Source organism: Brachyhypopomus gauderio, chromosome 1 (assembly GCF_052324685.1).
Source record: "Brachyhypopomus gauderio isolate BG-103 chromosome 1, BGAUD_0.2, whole genome shotgun sequence".
Taxonomy (NCBI): Eukaryota; Metazoa; Chordata; class Actinopteri; order Gymnotiformes; family Hypopomidae; genus Brachyhypopomus; species Brachyhypopomus gauderio.
The window spans coordinates 10,825,159-10,848,439 of NC_135211.1; the positions used below are offsets into that span (position 1 = coordinate 10,825,159).

At 39.4% G+C, this 23,281-nt stretch overlaps 1 protein-coding gene across 3 annotated transcripts; it reads left to right on the forward strand.

Moving 5' to 3' along the window:
* The first annotated feature begins 240 nt into the window (after positions 1-240).
* On the forward strand, positions 241-23,069 carry LOC143494770 (solute carrier family 2, facilitated glucose transporter member 11-like). Of its 3 annotated transcripts, XM_076992388.1 has the most exons (15): positions 241-1,071; positions 2,462-2,519; positions 2,827-3,430; positions 6,190-6,274; positions 7,944-8,039; positions 9,806-9,966; positions 14,644-14,768; positions 14,882-15,011; positions 15,594-15,742; positions 15,890-16,077; positions 16,182-16,292; positions 16,749-16,850; positions 17,078-17,153; positions 17,270-17,397; positions 20,928-23,069. In XM_076992388.1, exons 4-15 carry the CDS (start codon positions 6,251-6,253, stop codon positions 21,138-21,140), a joined length of 1,503 nt encoding a protein of 500 aa, XP_076848503.1. In that variant the 5' UTR covers positions 241-1,071; positions 2,462-2,519; positions 2,827-3,430; positions 6,190-6,250; the 3' UTR covers positions 21,141-23,069. The 3 variants fall into 3 exon arrangements, with proteins under 3 accessions (XP_076848503.1, XP_076848494.1, XP_076848484.1); XM_076992379.1 differs by having other exon boundaries at positions 241-2,519; XM_076992369.1 differs by lacking the exon at positions 2,462-2,519.
* Positions 23,070-23,281: the final 212 nt, after the last annotated feature.

Sequence of the window (23,281 nt, forward strand, 5' to 3'; positions counted from 1 at the left end):
TTTTATCCCTCTTTCCCGTCATCCTTCTGTATTAATATTTTCCCATATTATAATTTAATAATTTTTAAAAAGTATTCAAGTGCCTCTCCAAAATGAATTATGTTGCTAGGCTCGCGAAAATGGCAACCTGCCATTCTCGCGAGGTTAGTGCTGACAGTGGGAACAACAAACCCGAAAAACAAATCAGAGATGGATGAATAACGAGACGTTCCTACCAAAAAAAGTGAAGACTTCATGTAAAATATAAGGGGTCCCGGGCCTTGGTTGGGCTGGTGGGAATGCTTGCAGCAGCCAGCGGAAATTTCCCTTATATTTAAATCAAAAACTTGACAGGTATGGTTATGGAGCATGTCTGAGAGAATACCCAGCACTGGTTGCAGTCATTTACCAACAGAACGCCTATGCAAATCAAACGGTCCCAGTCCAGATCTCACCCACACCCCCTTACAAGGGTCCTTCTCACATGTCGGACCTGCCATGCCGTCTCCCTAAACAAAAATCTCCAGTTCCCAAAATCCCATGCTTCAGACCACGCCTGCCAGCACCCAACCATTCTGATACAGAGGTTTTGCTCTGGGTGCACAGCATTAATGTAATGATGAGCAATCAGGATGTGGATGCAGATCCTTAGAAGAGTGAGTAACGTAGTCACCTGAACTGACTAGGGTCATATAGCCAACATGCATATGGGATATGGGGGAATACAGGAGTGGACCCTGGGCCAGAGTCACGGGGTACAGACAAAGAAGAAAAAGAAACCAGGCCAGGAGGAACAGAAACAGAACTGGGAGACAAGTCATGAACAGACACAAGACAAGAAGGATCAGAAACAGAAGCAGATGTGGGTCCTGACACGGGAGTCGACACTGAAGCAACAATGAACAGGAGGACCCCGATAGGCAACTAACAATGATGTCCAAAAGGAGGATGAGGGAAACAAGAACATAAAACAGACTAGCAAAAGAAAGAGGAACAGGAACAAAGACCAACACCAGGATGGACATACTTACAAGAACAGGAACTTGAGATACAGGAACACAACCAGGACCAAAAGAAGCAACAAAGACAAAGGTAAGTATGTGCATCACAATGGAAAATGGTACAGGGATAAAATAGGAAACAAACTTAGGAACAGACATTGGAACATGCACAGTAATTACAACACTAGACACGGCGACAGGAACAGGCACAGAAACTGAAACAGGAGCCAAAACAAAACCAGGAATAGGGGCAGGAAAACAGTAATAGACAAGGGATTAGTGAGGGCAAAAGCATGGTACATAGAAGCTGTCTTAGGTTACTTGAAAGTTACTGGAGATGCTGGGGAGCCATGGTCACTGGAACATCTGGGGTAGCTCTCTGGATGGTCTCTAGAACACTTGGGATGGCCGACGAGACCAACTGTATGGCCTTAGAAACATTCAGGAGACTGGATATATGACGTCAGGAACACTCAGGGTGGCTGGTGAGATGGCTTCTGGAACATTTGGAGTGAGACAGGTTCTGGAGACTTCTGAATGGTCTCAGGAGCAGGCCAGCAGAGTAAACTCTGGAGCTCTGATCCACACCAGGAGTAGGTACTAGCTGAACGGCAATGAAAACCAGGAAGTACAAACCAGAAACAGACACTAGGGTGGGGTAAGAGTGACCGTTAACAAGCTTTTCCCTGTTTATGCATCATTTTGATGAGTAAAAATTTGGGGGGGTTTGGTTCCCTGAATATGAGCCTCTGCCTGTTTGTTAGCTATTGCACTCAGATTTGAATTCTTCTGGGTTTGCCTCATGCAACAAAGATCATTATGGATATTACCTATGTGCTACCTTACAATTTGTTAAAATTTGATGACTGTTTGGGGAGAAACTATTGAACAATCAAAATGTTATTTTGACTTGCAATATTTGCTTTGTTTGAAAAAACAGTGGGACCAAATCACCTCAGTGTTGAGCAGCTAGCAGATGAATTATATTCATATAATATACTGCAATATATAGCATATAGCAATAATTAATTGTGAAATGTAGTCAGCATGTGCTGTTCAGTAACTGGATACACATGTGGACTGTCTGAATAAAGGTAGGTCCACCTACTGTCAGAATATGTTACTTATTATATTTGGATTACAGCTTAATCATCACTGAGATGGGCATGAGGCCAGTTTGTAGTTTATACAAGCTTAGTCAGCAACTGGTTTTACCCAGTGTACAAACAGAGGAATAACTATGGCCTAATTAATCCAGCAGTGCTTCTTATTGTGATAAAAAATCTCATAATTGGCCTTGTCATGGAACAGCATGCTACATATTTAAACTGCAAATTAGGCCATAACCAGTAGTGCCTGTAAAATATTGATAAGGTATAAAGTTTTTCAAAGTCCCTGCACGGAGTCCAGTTGGAAGCCAAACCTCAGTGCTGTATGTGTGGTGTAAATCAATGGATGTTGGGTATCTTCCATACATATAGAGGGTGAGATGAAGCTTTCTTCATTATCAAGAAGAAAACTACTGAAGAGATTCTTAATGTATGTTAATTTTTTTATTTATTTTGGTAGGCTTTATAAACATTATGAGGGAAATATAATTCAATAAAAGCATAAATGTGACATTTGAATAAATGAACAATTGCATCACTTACATTAATGTACATTGTATAAATAAACTTTAGAATGAGGAAACTGGTAAACCAGAAGACTTAAGAGGATCTTCTGTCTTCAAAATTCCAGAATGCAACAATTGTTGTTTCATTAGATTAACAAAGGCAGACAACAGCTGATTTCACATTTGGTCTGTTTTGAAAGCAGTTGTTCTTGCATACTTGTCTTCAAACAGTTATCTGGGAACCAGTGCACACTCGAGAAAAGCTAACTGGCGGTCTGAGTGCTGTGGGAGCAGAGCTGGAGCAGAAAGAACTCAAAACGCTACCCTGAAAACTACTCCTCAGCAGTGTGCAGTGAATGATTTCAAATGTTTTTCCTTAATTTACATCTTACATTGATGAGTTACATAGCTGTGACTCTACAGACATGAACAGTCAAAATACTTCCAATGAACAAAATAATAACTACATGAAAGTCATTTCATAGCAGCCATAATTACTAACATCTGTCAGTTCTCTAAATTATCAGCTATGAGTTTGTGTGTGGTTTTAATGATTTTTCCAGTTTCTCTAAATCTTTATCTTTATCCTTTACCTTATTGATCGATTCTTGTGTGTGCTGTGTGCACATATGGTACCGGTAATTGTAATAGTGATTACTCTCATTAACCAAACACCGGTAAGCAGTTTTTATTAATAAGACTAATTATTGCACTGTTTTATAATGTTGTCGTTGCATTTCTTAACACAATAAAGTTCACTTTCAGTGGACAGGAAGTTATTTCCCAGCATACTCCATCGTCATGGACACGAGAAGTGTCCTACCAGCTCCAGCAGGTGATTCTTCTTAGTTTTGCTGGTATGAGTTTCTGTGGGGGGGGTTGAGTCTCTGTGGGGGGTTGGTTTCACCGTGCTTTCATGGCTGATTTGTCTGTTGTCATTTTTATCATTCTGGCCCTGTGTTGCTTCCCTGTCTTTGAGGAGATCTTGAAGAAAGCTGTTACTAGATCTGTGTCAGTGGTAATACTGGGAAATCCTTCTGGAGAGCTGCTGGGTACTCTATACTGCCAAAACAGATAAGGATCCTGAGTATCTGGGTGTACAATAGCTCCTGGAAGGAAGGGGGGTTGGTATTTGCCTCTACTTTACACCTGTTGTATCTCAGCTAGCCTAGTAACATATCTCCTGTAAATTTTCACGACTGTTTAATTTCTTACTCTGCAAAATGTATTCCATATCTGGTCTAGAACATTAAAGACCAACGTGGCAGAATTGACGCCCAGAAACAAAAAAAATAAAATAAAATAACAAAGAAATAGCTAGAACAAAAAAAAAAAAAAAACACAGGGCTTAATAACCTATTACGTAAAGAAATGAAACAGACAGGCACAACTCTACCCTGTCTCCCTAACAGACAACCAGAAGAAAACAGAAAGCAAAATAAAAGAGCATCGAGTTCTGTTCTCCTTTACCACGTTGTTGTACCCAAACAAATGACTAAACTATGTACAAGCTATATACAAATGTAAATGTGCCATATTTTGTCAATTGTGATTTTTCACCACAATCGAAATTTGTCCTCCGCTTTTTACCCATCTGTGCAGTTAGAACACACACACACACACACACACACACCAAAACACACTAGTGATTACTAGGGGACTGTGGATCACACGTGTCCAGAGCGGTGGGCAGCCCTAGCCCGGCGCCCAGGGAGCAGTAGGGGTTAGGTGCCTTGCTGAACGGCACCTCAGTCATGGCAATCGAACCCACGACCCTCCGGTCACAAGACCAGTTACCTACCACCAGGCCATGACTGCCTTGATATACAGACATATACGTTATAAACACATACATTATATACACACTCTGGTGGTCAGAACCCAGAGAGGACACAGCAGGACCATTAACCGTTTAACAAAGCCAAAGTCAAAAGTCCTAAGCAGCAACACAATTCCCCAGACACCTCAATGAACTCTAATGCTCTCAAAGGTCTGCCACGTCCTCTTTCCACTCTCGCCTCTCTTTTGGATGCACAGCCTCTTTTATGTATCCCCAAGTTGTTAAACTGATCACACCAATCTGAGCATGAGGAACACTCACCACAGGCCATTACAGGTTGACCCTGACCCTCCCTCATCATCACAGATCGGCCCTGATTCTCATCATCACAGATCTTCCCTGATCTTCTCTCTTCATCCATGATCCAGCATTTCCCACAAAGCTCATGTCCATTGAATGCACACCCCACTTTACATGTTACTCCCTAATTCACCTCCCACTTTACCTGTTACTCCCTAATTCACACCCCACTTTACCTGTTACTCCCTAATTCACACCCCACTTTACCTGTTACTCCCTAATTCACCTCCCACTTTACCTGTTACTCCCTAATTCACACCCCACTTTACCTGTTACTCCCTAATTCACCTCCCACTTTACCCATTACATTTGCATTTCAACTGCAAGCTGGGCAGTTGAACACTGTCACTGCTGAGAACATGTACTTCACACTTTAATGTATCTCTGATGTTGTTACATAACTCCTATAATTGCATACCTGACCTGGCTACCTCAATGGACTGATCACTCATTCTATATAAATATTCTTACATATTTACTGGTACCATAGTATGGCCATTAAGCCTTTGCACATACTGTGTAATTTTCAGTCATGCAACTACTGTCTGTGTATGTCTTACTTTCTCATTATCTGCTCATGTAACTATCCTGGAGCCCAGCAGTGGTATATAATGACAAAGCTGAATTTAATAACCTTGGAATGCACATGGAATGAACATGACATTTGCTTTATATGTGCATATATATGCTTTATATGTCATATAATGTGCATATTAATGGATCATCTAACTTAAGAAACATGATTGCATAGCTGGTGAAGGTCATCCACCCAAATCATCCTGATTGTCAAGATATTTTACGTGCTAAATAAAAATATGAATTATACTAGAAAAACATTGTCAACTTACATACAGTACGTGCACATCTAAAATCCAGGGAAAATGTGTACAACTCATCAGCAATAAACAGTAATGACAATAGTAATAGTGGTAGACACACAGATGCAGGAGGATCCAGTAGCAGAAGGTTTTATTATAATCCTGGAGCAGGGTATTTGAGTGCTGAGCATTTGCAAGACCGAGTGTCAGTGGGGGTTGTCCAGGTAGTAGTCCATCCAGCTCAGGGTTGTGATGGCGAGGCAGAGTCCAGGAGGTACAGAGGGGTCAGGCTAAGGCTAGGTCGCACAGGTAAGCACGGTCCGATAACCAAGGCGACAGACTTGCTACTCGCTCAGGATGGGTTCCTGGAAAGGCAATAATTCACAATCAGGAAGTGGAAGCGGCAGGTAACATGGGAGGTGTGGAGGGTTAAATTCAGGTGAGCTTGATCGGCACTGAGGTGATGTGGACAGGTGTGGGCGTGATAATGGGTGGAACTTGTAGATTGCACGAAATAAAGATAAAATATCTATTGAATTATCCGCTCTTACAAGGGGATTGCCCTTCTACTGAAAGCAATTATGACATATTAAACCTAAGTAAAAAATTAATCTTGTTGATGTAAATGCTTAACAGAGTCCAACATGCATCTAGTCAGAATTAATCATCACTTATACAGACGTTCAGTGCGACGAACATGGGAGGCTTGTTACGACAACTGGTAGGTATACTATAATCTTATTTTCAAATGAAAGTTAAGTCCAAAGATAATATGTTTGTATGAAGCCTGTAGTGAATGTGATTTGCCTACATAAAAATTTTTGGAATTTAGCAACAAGGAAAACAACAAAGGACTTGACTAACAAAAAGACCAGAGGGAGGTTACTATTTATTTATGAAATAAATAGTTGTAATTCTGTATTACACTGTTCCAGTTGCACAATATATAGAGCTTCCTCTTGCTAATAAGCTACTAATATCAGAGTTCTACCATTGTATTGAAGATACGATAACAATGTGATGTTTGGATAATGTATGCACAGAGGTGAGATGAGATTGAGGTACTACACAGTGAATTGAAATTCACAATAAATAGTTTTTTTTTTTGGTCTGCTAATGTTTAACTTGCATTTAATATGTTCAGCATTTAGCAGTTGCTCTTATCCAGAGTGCTTTGTCATCTTTTCATAGAACATATTCCAGTTACAGTGGGTTAGAGTGCAAGATATCACTGAACTAGAATATTGCTGAAATACAATGCTGTTACCTAGAAGGGCAAAATAAGCATAAACTCTGTACCAGACAATACATGCAGTGGCAAACAATTCCAACAATTCCAACAATACCAGACAATACCAGACAATACCAGGCAATACCAGACAATACCAGACAATACCAGACAATACCAGGCAATACCAGACAATACCAACAATATCAGATAATACCAAAATATACCAACAATGGCAAACAATACCAAACAATCAGTGGAGATTCTAGACCATCCAAACTGAACTGGGGCGGACTGGAACCAGTCTGTTAGAGGGTCTATGTCCCTGAAAATGTTAGCTTAATTAGCTAAAATCACTAAGTTGCCAATGCTGCTGCCTATTTATTGTCAATGACAAAATGATGTGTCACACCACATCTCATTTAGGGGGCCTTAGGGGGGCCAAGGATGTTGTGGCACCCCCTAGAACCACCTCTGCAAACAATACCAACAATGCCAGGCAATACCAAACAATACATACTAGAGTTTGTTACTCAGTACAGGTGCAGGATCAACAGTCATTTAAATATTCAAGAGATAGATAAGTCTTCAGTCTGTTTAGAATAACCAAAACAACTGAAGTCGAATCACAAGCAAAAATGACTAACAAAATAAATGATAAACAGTACTTCATTAATATGTAAAAACGTGCTTGTGATCTTCTGCTTCTCTTTGCTAAAAATAACTGATATGTAGTAATAAATGTCCTAAGTAACATGAACAGATTGATTTGTAGTAATAAATGCCCTACCTAACATGAACTGACTGATTTGTAGTAATAAATGCCCTACCTAACATGAACTGATTAATTTATAGTAATAAATGCCCTACCTAACATGAACTAATTGATTTGTAGTAATAAATGCCCTACCTAACATAAACTGATTGATTTGTAATAATAAATGTCCTACCTAATATGAACTGATAAATTCATAGTAATAAATGCCCTACTTAACATGAACTGATTGATTTGTAATAATAAATGCCCTACCTAACATGAACTGATTAATTCATAGTAATAAATGCCCTACCTAACATGAACTGATTGATTTGTAATAATAAATGCCCTACCTAACATGAACTGACTGATTATGCTAATAAATGTCTTGTTTGACTGCTGCAGGTCCAGGGCAAGGCTCTGCTCTTTATTGTCGTTCTTGGGCTTGGAGGTTCCTTCCAGCTTGGAAGCCAAATTACTCTGATTAGCTCCCCATCTATGGTAAGATTATCACTGAGTACACTCCTTTCATAAGCACTGTGCTACCTTTGAACATTGTTAATGACAGTTGCTCTTTAATTAAAAAGAAAGATATACAACCCCTGGCAAAATATGGAATCACCAATCTGGGATGAGCACTCATTCTGACATTTTATTCTGTAGAACAAACTCAGATCAAAAACATGATGCAATAATAAGGTCATTCCTAAGTGCAACTTGTTGGCTATCAGGAACAAAAACATTGTGGAAACAAAGTAAATGTTACTTTTATTGTGCAAGCACAGAGAAATATGGAATCACTCAATTCAGAGGAAAAAAATATGGCATCATGAAAAACAGATAAACAAGACATCATTCAAAATACATCACTGGTATTTAGTTGCAGCACCTTTGGCTTTTATAACAGCTTGCAGTCTCTGAAGCATGGACTTGATGAGTGACAAACAATATTCTTCATCAATTTGGTGCCAACTCTCTTTGATAGCAGTTGCCAGATCAGCTTTGCAGGTCGGAGCCTTCTTGTGGACCATTTTTTTCAATTTCCACCACAGGTTTTCAATTGGGTTGAGATCTGGACTATTTGCAGTCCATGACATCGACTGAATGTGTCTTTCTCCAAGGAATGCCTTCACTGTTTTTGCCCTATGGCACGATGCATTGTCATCTTGGAAAATTATGTCATCATCTCCAAACATTGGTTCAATTGAAGGGATGAGAAAACTGTCCAAAATGTCAATATAAACACGTGCATTGATAGAAGAATTGAATTGATGGGCAGTCATGGCCTGGTGGTTAGAGAACTGGTCTTGTGACTGGAGGGTCGCAGGTTCGATTCCCAGACCTGAGGCCATGACTGAGTTGCCCCTGAGCAAGGCCCTAACCCTCAATTGCTCACTTGTATAAAAATGAGATTAAAATGTCGCTCTGGATAAGGGTGTCTGCCAAATGTCGTAAATGTAAGAATTAACCACAGTCATCTCCCCAGTGCAGCCCCGTATCATCAAGGACTGTGGAAATTTGGTCGTTTCTTCAGGCAGTCCTCTTTATAAATCTCACTGTAACGGCACCAAACAAAAGTTCCAGCATCATTACCAGATTCTTGACTCATCACTGAAGATAACTTTCATCCAGTCATCCACAGTCCATGATTGCCTCTCCTTAGCCCATTGCAGTCTTGTTCTTTTCTGTTTAGGTGTCAATGATGGTTTTCCTTTAGCTTTCCTGTATTGTAATCCCATTTCCTTTAGGCGATTTCTCATGGTTCGGTCACATACATTGGCTCCAGCTTCCTCCCATTTATGCTTCATCTGTTTAGTTGTACTTTTTCGGTTTTCAAGACAAATTGCTTTTGGAAATTGAAAGTATGGAAATTGACTGGGTGTGTCCTTATTTTCTACCTCCAATTGGAGTGATTCCATATTTTTTTCCCTGTGCTTGCTCAATAAAAGTAACATTTACTTTGTTTCCACAATGTTTTTTTTTTGTTTGTTTTTTTCTTTTAGTGTTTCTGAAAGCCAACAAGTTGCACTTTGGAATGACCTTATTATTGCATCATATTTTGATCTGAGTTTATTCTACAGAATATAATGTCTGAATGAGAGTTCATCCCAGACTGGTGATTCCATACTTTTTGCCAGAGGTTGTATTAGATATATTGCTGAGTATAGCTATTAAAGTGCAAAATGATTAGTAAAATGTGATTAGTAATCATACTAGTCAGAAGATCAAAAACAGCTCATCTTGTCTCTTTTTGAACTGGTCCACAGTTCATTAAGACATTCATAAACAGCAGCTGGACGGAGCGGTATGGTGATGCTCCAGGAGAGAGTACTGCCAGAATCATCTGGTCTGCTGTGGTGGCCTCATATGCTTTAGGTGGGCTCTTTGGCTCCCTCAGTGTCCGGTCTGTCACCTACTACCTGGGCAGGTGAATATTTCTCTTGTTTCTGTTTTGCTAAGCAGTACATACACATGGTAGGCTAAATGATGATCTCTCAATGGAACTGTGATTAATAAAGACTAACAGTCTTAATCTTGTCAGTACCTGTCAGTACTTCTGAATGTGTTATTACACAAACAAGGGAAGCCTAGTTTTGCTGGACCACTATCATCCAATGCACTGCAAATTTCAAGCAAGTGTCAGCAAAAAACTTGAACGGTATTCCTTATGGCTAGGTGTACAGACCTGCTATCCTGCAAGCAAAACTGCTGCATAGACTGATAGTAGTCCATTTAGTGTTATGCAGTACATATGCAGTCACAGCAAACAATAAATAATTGAGATCCTTTGCGAAATGGAGATGTTAACCTTAGTTAACATTTATCTAAGCTTAGTGTTATTCTTGAGAGAGCAAGATACTCTTTTATTGTCCTAAAATAATTCACATTGTTAAAATCAGCTAATAAATATGCATTTTGACTTGATAATCAAGATTCATATACCAAGTACTTAGTGTCACGGAACAGATCCGGACCCCTCCCTGTGGGCGTGTGTTTGCGTCGTCTGCGTCCTGCCGTCTGCGTCTGTGGCTCCTCGTGGGTGTGGTTGTGTCTGCGTGTGTTCATCCGTCCCACCTGTGGCTCGTCTCGTAATCACTTGGGGCTCATGTGGTCTGTCTATTTAATGTGCGTTCGCGCAGTGTTGTGTGCTTATCGTTGTCTTAGTTTGCTCGTTGTGTGTGTATGTTCGTTCATTGTGCAAATAAAAGCGAGTTACGTTGGCTGCTGCAGAAAGGATCCGTGTCTCGTCCTTCCGCCCACACCCAGCGTTACACTTAGTGGTAGGCCTATATATATTTTTTCATACTGGCAAAGCAGAACATGTTCTTAACTAGATAAATAATAATAACTAACCTTCATTACCATTATTATTGCAAGTCTCTCATGGAGGACTTTTAAGGCTTTATTATTTGGTGTAAAAGATTAAATGAAAGGGAGAACACACAAACACAACAGTGTAACAGAACAACCTGGGGTCGGGTCATCGCCTAGGCTAAACTTCAGCCACTAGAGGGAGACATGGCTTCACAGTAATCAGGACTAATTAGAAACACCTGGCTTTGCTAATAATGAATCGCACATAAACTCTCGTGCTATAACAAAAGGCCTGTGTGTTATGTAGTGAGACTTCAATGTCTTTCTCTTACCTCTTGAGTTTCTTTATACCCTAATGTAATTTTCCTTTTTGGTTAGGAAAGCCAATTTTGAGCAGTTTTTTGACTAGTTTTTAATTAGACATCACAGAACACACTCCTCGGAGGATACAAGGGAGGAAAATACTGAAGAAACTGGGAGTGGGGAAAGACATTACAACAAAAGCAACAAGAAACAAACAAACACAGAACAGAAAAGGTGGAACATGGCTATTTATCAAATAAAGGAGTGCTTCTTATCAACCCCATTACAGTGAAAGTATGTAATAGATAAAGCAAACCTTGCCCCCCCCTTGTTTTATCTACAACATACTGTAATGGGACTGATAAGATTTATAATATATAATGCACAATATTAATTATTCCACATTACACCATGCAAGAAAATTTCCCCATTGATAAAGATAAAACATCTCCAACAGTTGGACGGATATTTTCTCATGAGCAGAGGTGTCAATTCCAGGTTCAGAAAGTAAAAGTTCTCACCAGGATTTTGCACAAGCTTGCTAGATTTTCTAATTAGTGCGATCCAGGTAAAATTAGTGGAATCAACACAATCCAGGAAGCCTGAGCAAAATCCTGGTGAGGACTTTTAAGTGGCCATTTTGTCTAGCTCTAAGAGCCAGCCTTGAATGCATGGTCAGTTGTAGTATGTCCACAAAACTGTTGTTGCTATTATTGGGCTTTTGATGCATGGGTGGTTTTTAATTGTGATGAATAAATGGTAAGTGTGAAAAATGGTAAATCCTTATATCTTTGCATAGGGATTTTTCTACATGTATCTGCAAGTGGTCTGTCTGTTTGGAGTTTTCCATTGAATTTTGTATTGTAGTTGATTAGCATGAAAGTAACACTCATTTGGAGCTTGAAGCCTCCATGGGTCTTGGTATTCTGCCGACTCCTTGGACAGTTGCTGCTCACTCTCAGTCCTCCATGAAAAAGTCATCAAGTAAACCCAGCGATGTGGATCCATGTTAAGGATCACTATGAATTGACACTGAGACCCTTTCCACTTTGTTATAGACATCAAGCCTTTTCCAAGATGACACCAGTGTGTTTGTCAGCTCGCCATCTGTCTTTGTTTGCTCTGTGTTTTAATGTGGTGTGTGTCTTTCTCTATGGTGGCAGTGCTTACAGTGTGCTCGCTTGCTCTGTCCTCAAGATGATGTTCATTTCAAATGACTTTTTTACCACCCATGGGTGGACATGTTGTTTTTAATGGTGACCTTTTTTGGAGCATTGCCCATTGGACTGTGGGTTCCTCAGTGCAACATAGAATGTGGGTAGAGGTGGAGGGGTTGCAGTAGATTTTAAACACTGCCTCTGATGTAAAATGCTAAAGGAGGGAATGTTCAAGTTTTGAAGTTATGGTTTTTAAGGTTCAGTCTATTTTTGCATTACAGTTGTTATCACAGAATTTTGGGATGTTCTGGCCTTGATTGTACTCATGTCAGATAGAATTTTCCTTGTGGGTGATTTTAATATACATCTTTGCTGTTCTGATAAATATTAAGAGTAATGACTTTTGCCAGGTTTTTGGAATCATGTACTTGATCTGTTTTTTCTGCTGGCTAAGTAAGTTTGAGACTGTGTCAGTATTGGAGCTTTCAGACTTAGTGCTGAACCAACCACACCACTAGATGTCATAAGTGATAAAGGAGACATTTGAGATACTAGGACCATTTGTCCTGAACATCATCAGTGTGTCCCTACTACTGGCATGGTTCCTGCTCATTTAAAATATGCTGTAGTTACTCCTCTGCTTAAAAAGTGGAATCTTGATACTCAGCGCCGGTTCTGGACTGCTTTGCTTGGGGGGCAGTAAAATATGAGAGGGCATGTTGATATTCATATTTTTGAAGCCAGAAATATATTCAAGGCTTGATTTGTGCATGAATGATGACGGCCAAACTATTGATACTGGCTTAAAGTGATGTATTACGTAAAGAAATAAAAATGCATGTTTTCGAACTTAAACTTAAAACCCAATGATTAAAAAATACATGTTAATTATGTAAATGGAGAAAAAAGATTATCTAATTGTATTCCATTTCAATACACCCCCTTAATTAAATTTCCATTACTAATAGAACAACTCTATTTTTTGAAAGGCTTTAATGCAAATTTAAGTCAAAGCTGACAAATGTACCTACACACACTGAGAATATTCTAACGTGGAAATAGGAATGAGTGAGAATATTTATATTATTGGGAAATTAAAATATAAAGAAAACAAAAGAATACAAATTCTGTAAAAAAAAAGGGGGGGGGGATATTCGTCACATTTCTATTTTGAAAAAGAAATATGAAAGTACATAAAAAAGTTATTTTTTGACGTGTGGAGGAAGAGGTACCTAATGCAACATAGTAATCACGCCCAGTTAGGTACGATCTAAACCAGTCTAAGACTAAGCCACTAAGGCCTACCCAGCTCTGCAGTTGATCAAGAAGTATTTCATGATCAACAGTGTCAAAAGCAGCACTTAAATCTAGCAGAAAAAGGACTGAGAGTTTGCCTGCATCCTTATTCAATCTCAAGTCATTTACTACCTTAACTAGGGCTGTTTCAGTGCTGTGAAGAGCTCTGAAACCAGACTGAAAAATGTCATTTATTTGATTTACTTTGACATAATCATTCAACTGGATTGATACAACTTTCTCGATGATTTTCCTAAGAAAGGAAAGGTTAGATATAGGTCGATAATTATTGAGAATAGTGGGATCAAGATTTCTGTTCTTTAATAGTGGTTTAACCATTGCAGTTTTTAAAATCTCAGGGAATTCTCCCAATTGCAGAGACTGATTAACAATCGTTACAACTTCCTTAACAAATGAGCTCAGAACCTGCTTGAAAAAGCATGTAAGTAAAGGGTCCAGTTCACATGTAGAGGATTTTAGTGATGAAATCACATCTAGTAGTGTTACTATGTCAACTTCTTGGAAATAAGACATATTAAAGTTAGGCTGAGTAACTGAAATAAGGGTTGATAATCTATTAGTGCTTGTTGCTATGTTCTGCCTTATACTAGTAATACTGGACACACATTACAGTGCATGAAATGTTTCTGGACCTCATGTGATTTACTTTTACCTGTTCTTTTTTACTTTTACCTGTACTTTTACCTGCCTTACATGAATCCTCTGTTGTGTCTGCTTAGCTATTTGTGAGTTGGACCTATGCTTTTGACTGGCACCAAGAAAAGGAGCGTATAACCAACATAGTGCTCAGAAGTTATTCAAAATGTATTCAGCCTAAATACATGCTGAGCACATTCACCTCTGTAGGAATGTAACCCAGTTAGCATGGTTGAACATGCAGTGAGGTTTCATAGGCCTAATATAAAATTACTTTTAGTGAGAAAAGTATGAATTATGCTTTTTTATTTATAAAGAAGATATAAAAATTATATGGTTGAATTCTCTACTTATGCAACATAATCTCTCACTTACAGAAAGAGAGCGATGATCTGGAACAATGTGATTAACATTGTAGCTTCAGTCATCATGTGGACAAGCAAAGCTGCAAACTCGTTTGAGATGATCATGGTGTCTCGCTTCCTGTTTGGATTTGCTTCAGGTAACCTCTCTCTCTCTCTCTCTTTCTCTCTCTCTCACTCCCTCCCTCCCCCCTCTCTCACTTGATACACAGTCTCCTGGACTCAATGATCTTCTTTGTTCTTGATCATAAAGGCGTAGGTGGGAACATCCATGTTTTCTACCTGGGAGAGAGCTCACCCAAGGAGATCAGAGGGATGGTGACCCTTACGGTTGCTACATTTGTAGCCATTGGAAAGCTCACAGCACAGATCGCAGGCCTCAGGTAAAATACAACTTTTACTATGGAAAATGAGTACCTATGTAATGCAAGAGGTGTCATGGAGTGAGTTAGGAGATGGAGATTCTATATGCTGGGGAAGAGCGCGATTTATTTAGAGCCTTGGTCATGGCCCACTGTCATATAGCCAACATGTAAATTCATATTAATACTAAACCAAAATGAAAACCAGGCAAAAACCAAAATACACAGAACTTACACGAGAATACAAATAACCAGCAAATAAACACAGACATACACAGAGCTTAAACAGACAAGAAATAACTAGACACACATGAGAACAATAAACATAGGCGGAGTTAAAGGACCAGGGCATAGCAGCACGAATGACCACAAACATATGTGGCCAAGAGAAAACACGATCACACAACAACAAGGAAACACGACACAAGATATGACAACCTACTGTATGTCGATATGTGACAACCTACTGTAGCACCCAGTGAAGGGTAAATTGAACTTTCTAACAAAACTCACGCAGCTTCAGTATTCCTTGATTATTCATTATTATACATTACTCATATGTACTAAAATGCTGTGACACTGTCCAATGTGCTGTCCCCACAGTGAGCTCCTGGGCCGGGAGGAGTTCTGGAATATTCTGCTGTGTGTTCCAGCATTTTTCTCCCTGATTCAGATGGTAACGTTGCCTTTCTTCCCTGAAGCACCAAGATACTTACTGATAGAGAAAGGGGACACTGAACAATGCAGAAAAGGTACAAATCTACATACATCAGTTTATCATGCCTTTATAAATGTTTATATAGTACTGTGCCAATGTTTTAGGTGAGTGTGGAAAGCAGCGAAGTAGTAAAAACAAAATCAAAGTGTTAATAGTTTATTTTGTCAACAAAATATTGCAGCGCTGCAGTGTCTGTGGGGACCTGGAGAGTATGAGCAGGAGATTGAGGAGATGTTGAAGGAGCAGGCGGCTCTGAAAGGAGACCACAACAAGACTCTACAGGAGCTGCTGAGGGACAAGAATGTACGCTGGCAGCTCCTCACTCTGGTGGTCCTCAGTGAAGGCCTCCAGTTCAGTGGCATATTTGGGGTAAATAATCTTTTCTGCGGCCAAGGGCGATGATTTCATATAATTCAATATTTCACCTGTATTTTGTAACATAAGAACTTTCCCATGATGCTCTGCTCCCACAGATCAGCGTGTTCTCATTCAGCATCTTCCAGGAAGCAGGGATTCCAGTGGACAAGATCCGTTATGTCACCCTGGGAGTGGGGATGTCAGAAATCTTTACCAACATCACATGTGTGAGTTCCAGTTCTAGAAGCTAAGAGAGAGGATGTGTGTGTATATGACATCCATTGAAACCCAGTATATTAGATTGCATTACTATTGACTGTATGTATGCATCATATTGTGGCGATGGTGAGCAATGAGGCAGAGAGTAAGCCATTGCTCATGCTTTTTCTTTTATTAAAGACACCTCGCTTACATCAAACTGGTGTAAGGGGAAAGAAAGGGAGCTGCCCCGCTAGGAGGGCAGAGGGGAGGAGGAGCACTCACACACACAATACACATTCAGGGTGGCATTAACGAACCGCACGCTGCCCTCTGGGGCCTTATTGACCCCGCCCAGAGGTCACTTATTGGCAGATGCTACAACATGCAGTCTGCTGTTTGAAGACAAGTGTGAGGTGTGAATGTCAATGTATGTGTATTAAAGTGTGTTGTACATATGATGTATTATTGTGTGTTGTGCACAGGGTCTGCTGATTGACCAGGTAGGGAGGAGAGTGCTGCTTTGGGCAGGTTATGGAGCTATGGCGATCATTATGGCTTTGATCACTATCACGCTTCTTCTAAAGGTGACTGTCCAGCAGCCAGACACAGTCATATACCCTTTAGACTCTAACTACACACTTTCACGTTCATGACTAAATGAAAAAGCATGACGTTTTCTCAAATCATGTGAATGTTCAGGATGCTCATTCATCACTCATTCACAGTGTTCATCAGTGGACATTCCAGAGTGTTAATGTAACACACCAACAGTGTGGATCTGTTTTATCTCTGTTCTTTCTCATGTGCTTAGGAATACTCGTTTTGGATTCCATACGCCAATGCGGGGCTCATATTTCTGTTTATGCTCTGTTACGGAGGAGGGCCAGGTCAATTGACATATATTAAAACTCATACCATTTATGAAATTCAAACCATTCACTGATGAATAAATAATTACATTTGACTTCATTAAGTAAATATGATTCATTTATGTCTCCCACAGCTGCTGTACGGCCATCACTCACCCATGAGATGTTTGTTCAGACATATCGACCCGCTGCGTCAGCGTTCAATGGCATTCTCATGTGGGCAAACTTTTTTGCGTTTGGATTCATTTTCCCCTTCCTTCTAGTAAGTTTGCTCAATCAGCCCAATATTAATATAACTGCGCTCTATAATTCTGTTCATTATAGATTACCAGAAATACAATCCACCTGCAGATGGGTCTGTTTATCCAGTTGCTTCATAATTATTTGCACTTTTGGATGTAATAACATAAGCAAAGAATCCTTATCACAGGCATCACCGTGTTATTTAAGACCAAAGTGAGCAGATTCAGACACATCAAGTCCTGTAGGGACGTGTCCAGTAACAATTACTCAAACCTTTGGAAATTTCAGAAGAAACTTAGAATTCAATTTGACTTGCGTCTTCTCAGTCAAATGGCTCAGTTCTTAGAGACCTGTACTCTGCCTCATTGATTGAGCAACTTATTATCCATAGTATACAGTATGTAAGTAGGACATATGGGACATAGTACATAGGACATAGTAGGATTATGAATAATTAGGAATAGTAATTATCATCAATAACTAACACAAACACCATGAATATTCATCAAGGTTCTGTTTTTCATTCTTGCATGTAATGCAGTCACATAACAATTTCCTGTAAATCTGTGATTCATGTGAGAGCAACAATCCTCCCAGCAGCAGGGTGTTTACTATCTTCAGTGACCACCATTTTATGTTTAACTCAGCAAGATATCTAGCAAACTAGGTAAGGCACTGAGGCGTTGAGACCTCTTACACACGTGAGCCATCAGACAATTAACAAAAATGCATAATGTCCTAGAACAAACATTCTAGGACACTACGCTTGGCAGGCCGGCAATAGATAATATGGTGTAGCACAAACAGTAGGACAGCATGTGGTTTATCAAGCTATCAGATGATGCAAGGTCCATCATTTTGAATACTGTGAAGCTATTTTCACTAGGGGTGGGACGCGATTAAAAAAAAAAAATCGAATTAATCGGAAGCTTTGTAATTAATTAATCGAAATAATCGCATTTTAATCGCATTTCAGTATTTAACATGAGAAATATTAATTTAAGTTTGAATGATGAATGAATCAATGAACATAATCATAAACTTCAACATCTTGTTTATTTTTCCACCAGTTCTTACGTACGAGGTTAAGAAGTACCTGGCGCTAAGAACGTTTTGGGAAACTCACCCCTGGACGGTAGTTCGTAACTTGCATCAGTTGACGCAATTCGCAGCGCTTCTTGTAAGCATTTATCTTCGACCACAGAGAGCGAACAACACAAATAATATGACACGTCATGTATAAACGCGTGTGGAGTCGCGCGCTACGGCCACTCGCGAACGTTTAATCCAGTCTTAATGGTCTAATGAAGGTAATTTATAAACCAGGACATTTCCTCACTTAAAAAAAACCCCGGGACGCCCGGGACAGGATGTGAATTACGGACGTTTGGTCAATCGTACTAGGAATACATTTAGCAGCTAAGTTATCATTACTGACCTGCGCGTTAAGCTGGGCGTACACTGTGCGATTTTTTACCCATTTTCAGCCGATTTTTCATTCGTTTCGGCTCAATCGCGTGTCGTGCATTGTATAGTTTACACAGGTAAACGAGGAGCGATTCACACCTCACGACCAACTCCCGATCAGAAATCGCAGCGTCGCAAGAACATCAAACATGTTTGAAATTCAAATCGCTCCTCGTGAGAGTATCGCAGTGTTGAAGCAGCTCCACGAGCCGACTCTCCCAGTTTGAGCTGGAGCTGAGTACATGATTTAAAATATTGCACAGTGTACGCCCAGCTTTAGCCGCAACATGTTTTGCGTTGAGGTGGTAACGAAGGGTGGAAGTGCTCCTGTGATAAGCGAACTACTCCTTCCTACATAAAGTGCAAATAACACTATTTGTGTTTGTACTTCTATTTCAGACCTGGGCAAATCACGGCCCGCGGGCCACATCAGGCCCGTTGTGCGTCCCTGTCCGGCCCGCGAGAGGCCAATCATAAATGAAACAAATATCTATGTCGTGCGTGCAATACAACTGTGACGCTTTTATTTTGAAAGCGCTACGTTTGTGTTAATTCCGTGTGGACGTACCTGCGTGTGTGTGTGTGAGCTGTGCGAGAACACTGTAGGTGATCAGCGACAAGTTAAGGCTGAATTTATACTTTCGGGAGTGAACGTTGCACCTCGCGCGAACCTCCGCAAACGGCGGAAAATTTACGTGACGAATTTTAATTGTGCATTGTGTTCCAGGTTTGAAAAGTGCTGGAATTTAGGCTAAAGTACTTGAAAATGCTTGAATATGTAACTGTTTTTCGATTCACAACAAATAGCTGACTGAACAGGAGGTTATTCCAGAAACCGGGTAAGTAAACTCAGAGTTAACGAAAGCTCAGGTTTTCCATTCCAGAAACCGAGCTTAAGAGAGAACCTGAGTCAGCTGGGAAATATTAAAATGGACCTTGAAAGTGCCGTAGAAGTGCTTTAAAGCTAGGTTTAAGCCTGGTTTATACTTGACGCGTGCCAGGGTCCGCGCGCCGAAAATGACGTAATTACGGTGGCCTCGCGCGCTGTCGATTCGCGAGGTCGGGCACCTCTCGAATTTTGTAACTTCGCGCGCGCGCCGCGCTTCAGCGCAATGAACAAAGTCATGTTTGCAGGGTTCATACACCTTTACAAGGTGGAATATACGTCACTTTCAAGGTCCATTTCAATATTTCCCAGCACGTTAAACTTAATTAAGTTAAATATTTATACATATATTCGAAGTGATCCGAAATAATTCGCTTTTTTATCACATTATTTAATTATTGTTTATTTTCAAAACGCCCAATCTGTCTTCACGTTCTCTCATGTTTCGTCCTGGAATTACAAGAGGCTCGTATTTGTTAACGTAATACAAGAAAACTGTTCATTCAGATGGCTATTTGTTGTGAAACGAAGTAGTTACAATTTCAAACATTTTCAAGTATTTAGCCTAAATTCCAGCACTTTTCAAATCTGAAACAAAAAGCAACATTAAAATTGGTCAGGTAAATGTTCCTTCCCCTGTTTTTGAGGGGTGTTTCTTTATACCAATACACATCGTTTCGGAGAACACTGCACAGAATGTGACGCGGAGGTGGGCGGGGCCACTGTGATGTCGTCATTATTGTTTGTGTGGCCCTCTGACACAATTCAGGTTTCTCATGTGGCCCCTTGTAAAAATTAATTGCCCACCCCTGTTCTATTTGGAAGTTTCTTATATTTAAATCTCCCATCCACCAGCGTAGCCTCTTCAGTCATCTCCATCATGATCTTATTGTGCGTCCATATAATCTGTATGTCTGGAACTCGTGCACTGAGGAACATTCCACGGTGCAAAAGTGTCTCATGCGTTAAATGCGTTAAAATGCGTTAATTTTTTTAGTGTGTTAATTTTCCTGTAATTAATTAATCGAAATTAATGCGTTAAAGTCCCACCACTAATTTTCACATAATCTGCATACTAAAACACTCAGGCACCAGGAACAAAATAAACAGTATTGTAACCTGGTGTTTCAGTTGCAACTGTCCAACCACAGGAAAGCTACACTGGTCAAAAGTTAACATGCTCTCATGTTCCTCAGGCCGGGCTGAAGTCCTTCACCTTCCTCCTCTTCTCATTCGTGGGTGTGGCGGCATCTCTTTTCTTCTTCTTCATCCTACCAGAAACAAAAGGCAAAACTCCACTGGAAATCTCAGAGGACTTTAAAAATATCAGAGTATGTGGCATTTTGGCTGATGCCAAGCTTGAAGACAATGCACTGGCAACAACAGGTTACAAAACAGTGGAGACGTGAAATTGTGTCTCTTACAGTGCATTTTAAAATTCAAATTTAATTAAAAGCCTCCAGTTTATAGTTAATCTTTAAGTTAAGACATGGCAGTGGAATTCTTCCCCACTAAGTTTATAAGCTCATTTTATCTTCATGGCTCAAGTCAGAAACTGCAAGTCAGAAACCCAAGCTAGTCATAATGAAAGACTGAACCCATCAAATCAAGGTTTTGTGCATGTCAAATCTTTGCAGCAATTTCTACTAAAAAGACTCATTAACAGTAGTTTAGGCAATTGTTGAGATCGTGAGTACCTTTATGTTTAGTCTAATGGGTTGGTTTGTGAATGCACTTATCTGACTATAATACATCTGCTTTGTCACATGAATATCCTGTCTTCTGATTTAAGAAAGTTTGCAAGTGTGCATTTAAACTGGGAAACTGAACTGTGAAGTGCACTAACTGTAATCTGTCGTAACATCATAAGAATTATGTCTATATTTTTTATTTTCATCACTATACTTTTATTTGTACTATATTTGTACTTATTTTACTATATTGTACTACATTGTTTGAGTGATGTTTTGATTTGTGGTTTGCATCTGTTAAAGGATATTAAAAGGCCTGTATTGTCACAGATGCTCCAAGTTGATAAGTTCACTAGACTTTACATGCACTATAATTGCTATAAAAATCAGTAGTAACAATAGATACATGGTCCATCTTTTCAGAAAACACTATCCAGATGACGAAGCAGTTTCCCCTGTGACCCACCATATAGAGACCTAAAAAGAAGTTGTGCATCTGCAGTTAGTGAACACCTTCTAGTTTGTTCAATGTACAGTATAATAATTAACTACAATTATATATAATTAGTAATGCTTAGTAATGGAAAAATAGTGTAATTACAGTAGCCAATCACAATGCCTTAATGGCGGATTGGGCATAACGTTATAGTTCAATTAAAGTGTTGTCAATTTTGTGCAATAGGCATAACAAATTATTTCATAGTTAACTAATTAGTATGGTAGTAATGGAGCTTTCAATGATAACATTGGAAATCAATACCAACTGGAATCCCAGGAATCATTAAAACATGGAATTTTGAAAGCCCTTGGAATAAATGTGAGATGAGCTGCTATATAATTTGCGTATCAACCAGTTAATCTCCTGTGTTTAACATCACATTTTAAATCCTTGTAAAAAATGTTGCTAAGTCCCTAGAGTTATGGTTAAGGCCCAAGAGTTAGGGTTAGGATAAAGTCCCTATAGGGTTAGGGTTAAGGTCCTAGGAGAGGGGGCAGGAGTGAATACTGGCAGATCCTATGTTCAGGTTTCATGAGGTTATCCATTTCTGCAGCATGAGGGGGTAAATAAAGCTTCTCCAGTTTTTATTTAATCACATTAATTATTCAGTGATTTTTATATGTAGATATACAGTTGTAACTTTATCTTGTAACTTTAAAAATGTATCAAATAAACTTGATTCTCCAGGACTGCAACCAAGGACAGAATATTTAACTTTCCTAATAAAAGTCCTAAAATTTGTACCTAGAAGGACCGTCACTAGTTAATTCCATTAATGAAAATGGCTTTTTCCAGAGGTTTTAACTAATGAAGGATCAAGTGCCATCACCCATTCGTCCTCATGGACCACAGCAGGAGTTGTCTACAGCATGTCTTGCAAGAGATGTAAACAGGTTTATGTTGGAGAATCCAAGAGAAGAAATGCTGAGACTTGCTCAGTTTATTGAACACCTTGAGACCATCAGGATTAAGGATATGTCGTTTCCAATAGAAAGGGATTTTAAAATGAATGGACAATGTATTAACAACATCTGTTTGCATAGCCAGATGTTGCTATGGCAGTACAGAAATTACAAAATTCAAAGAAAAAGAACTGATCTACACTTTGGAACTTTGGAACCCCATGGAATGAATGTGATAATTTAAACATGTAAGTGTTTAAATATAGTTTATATATAAACTGGTTCCTCCTCCTGTCTGCATGTGTGTGTGTTTGTGTCCCAATTTTGGCATGAAAACTACATTGACAATACATAAGATCTCATCTTCATATAAGATGGACCAAAAAGAATCTTTCTGAAAATGCTTTATTTCCACTTAAAGTTAAACAAATTGCAGATGCTTTACTAATATAAAGAAA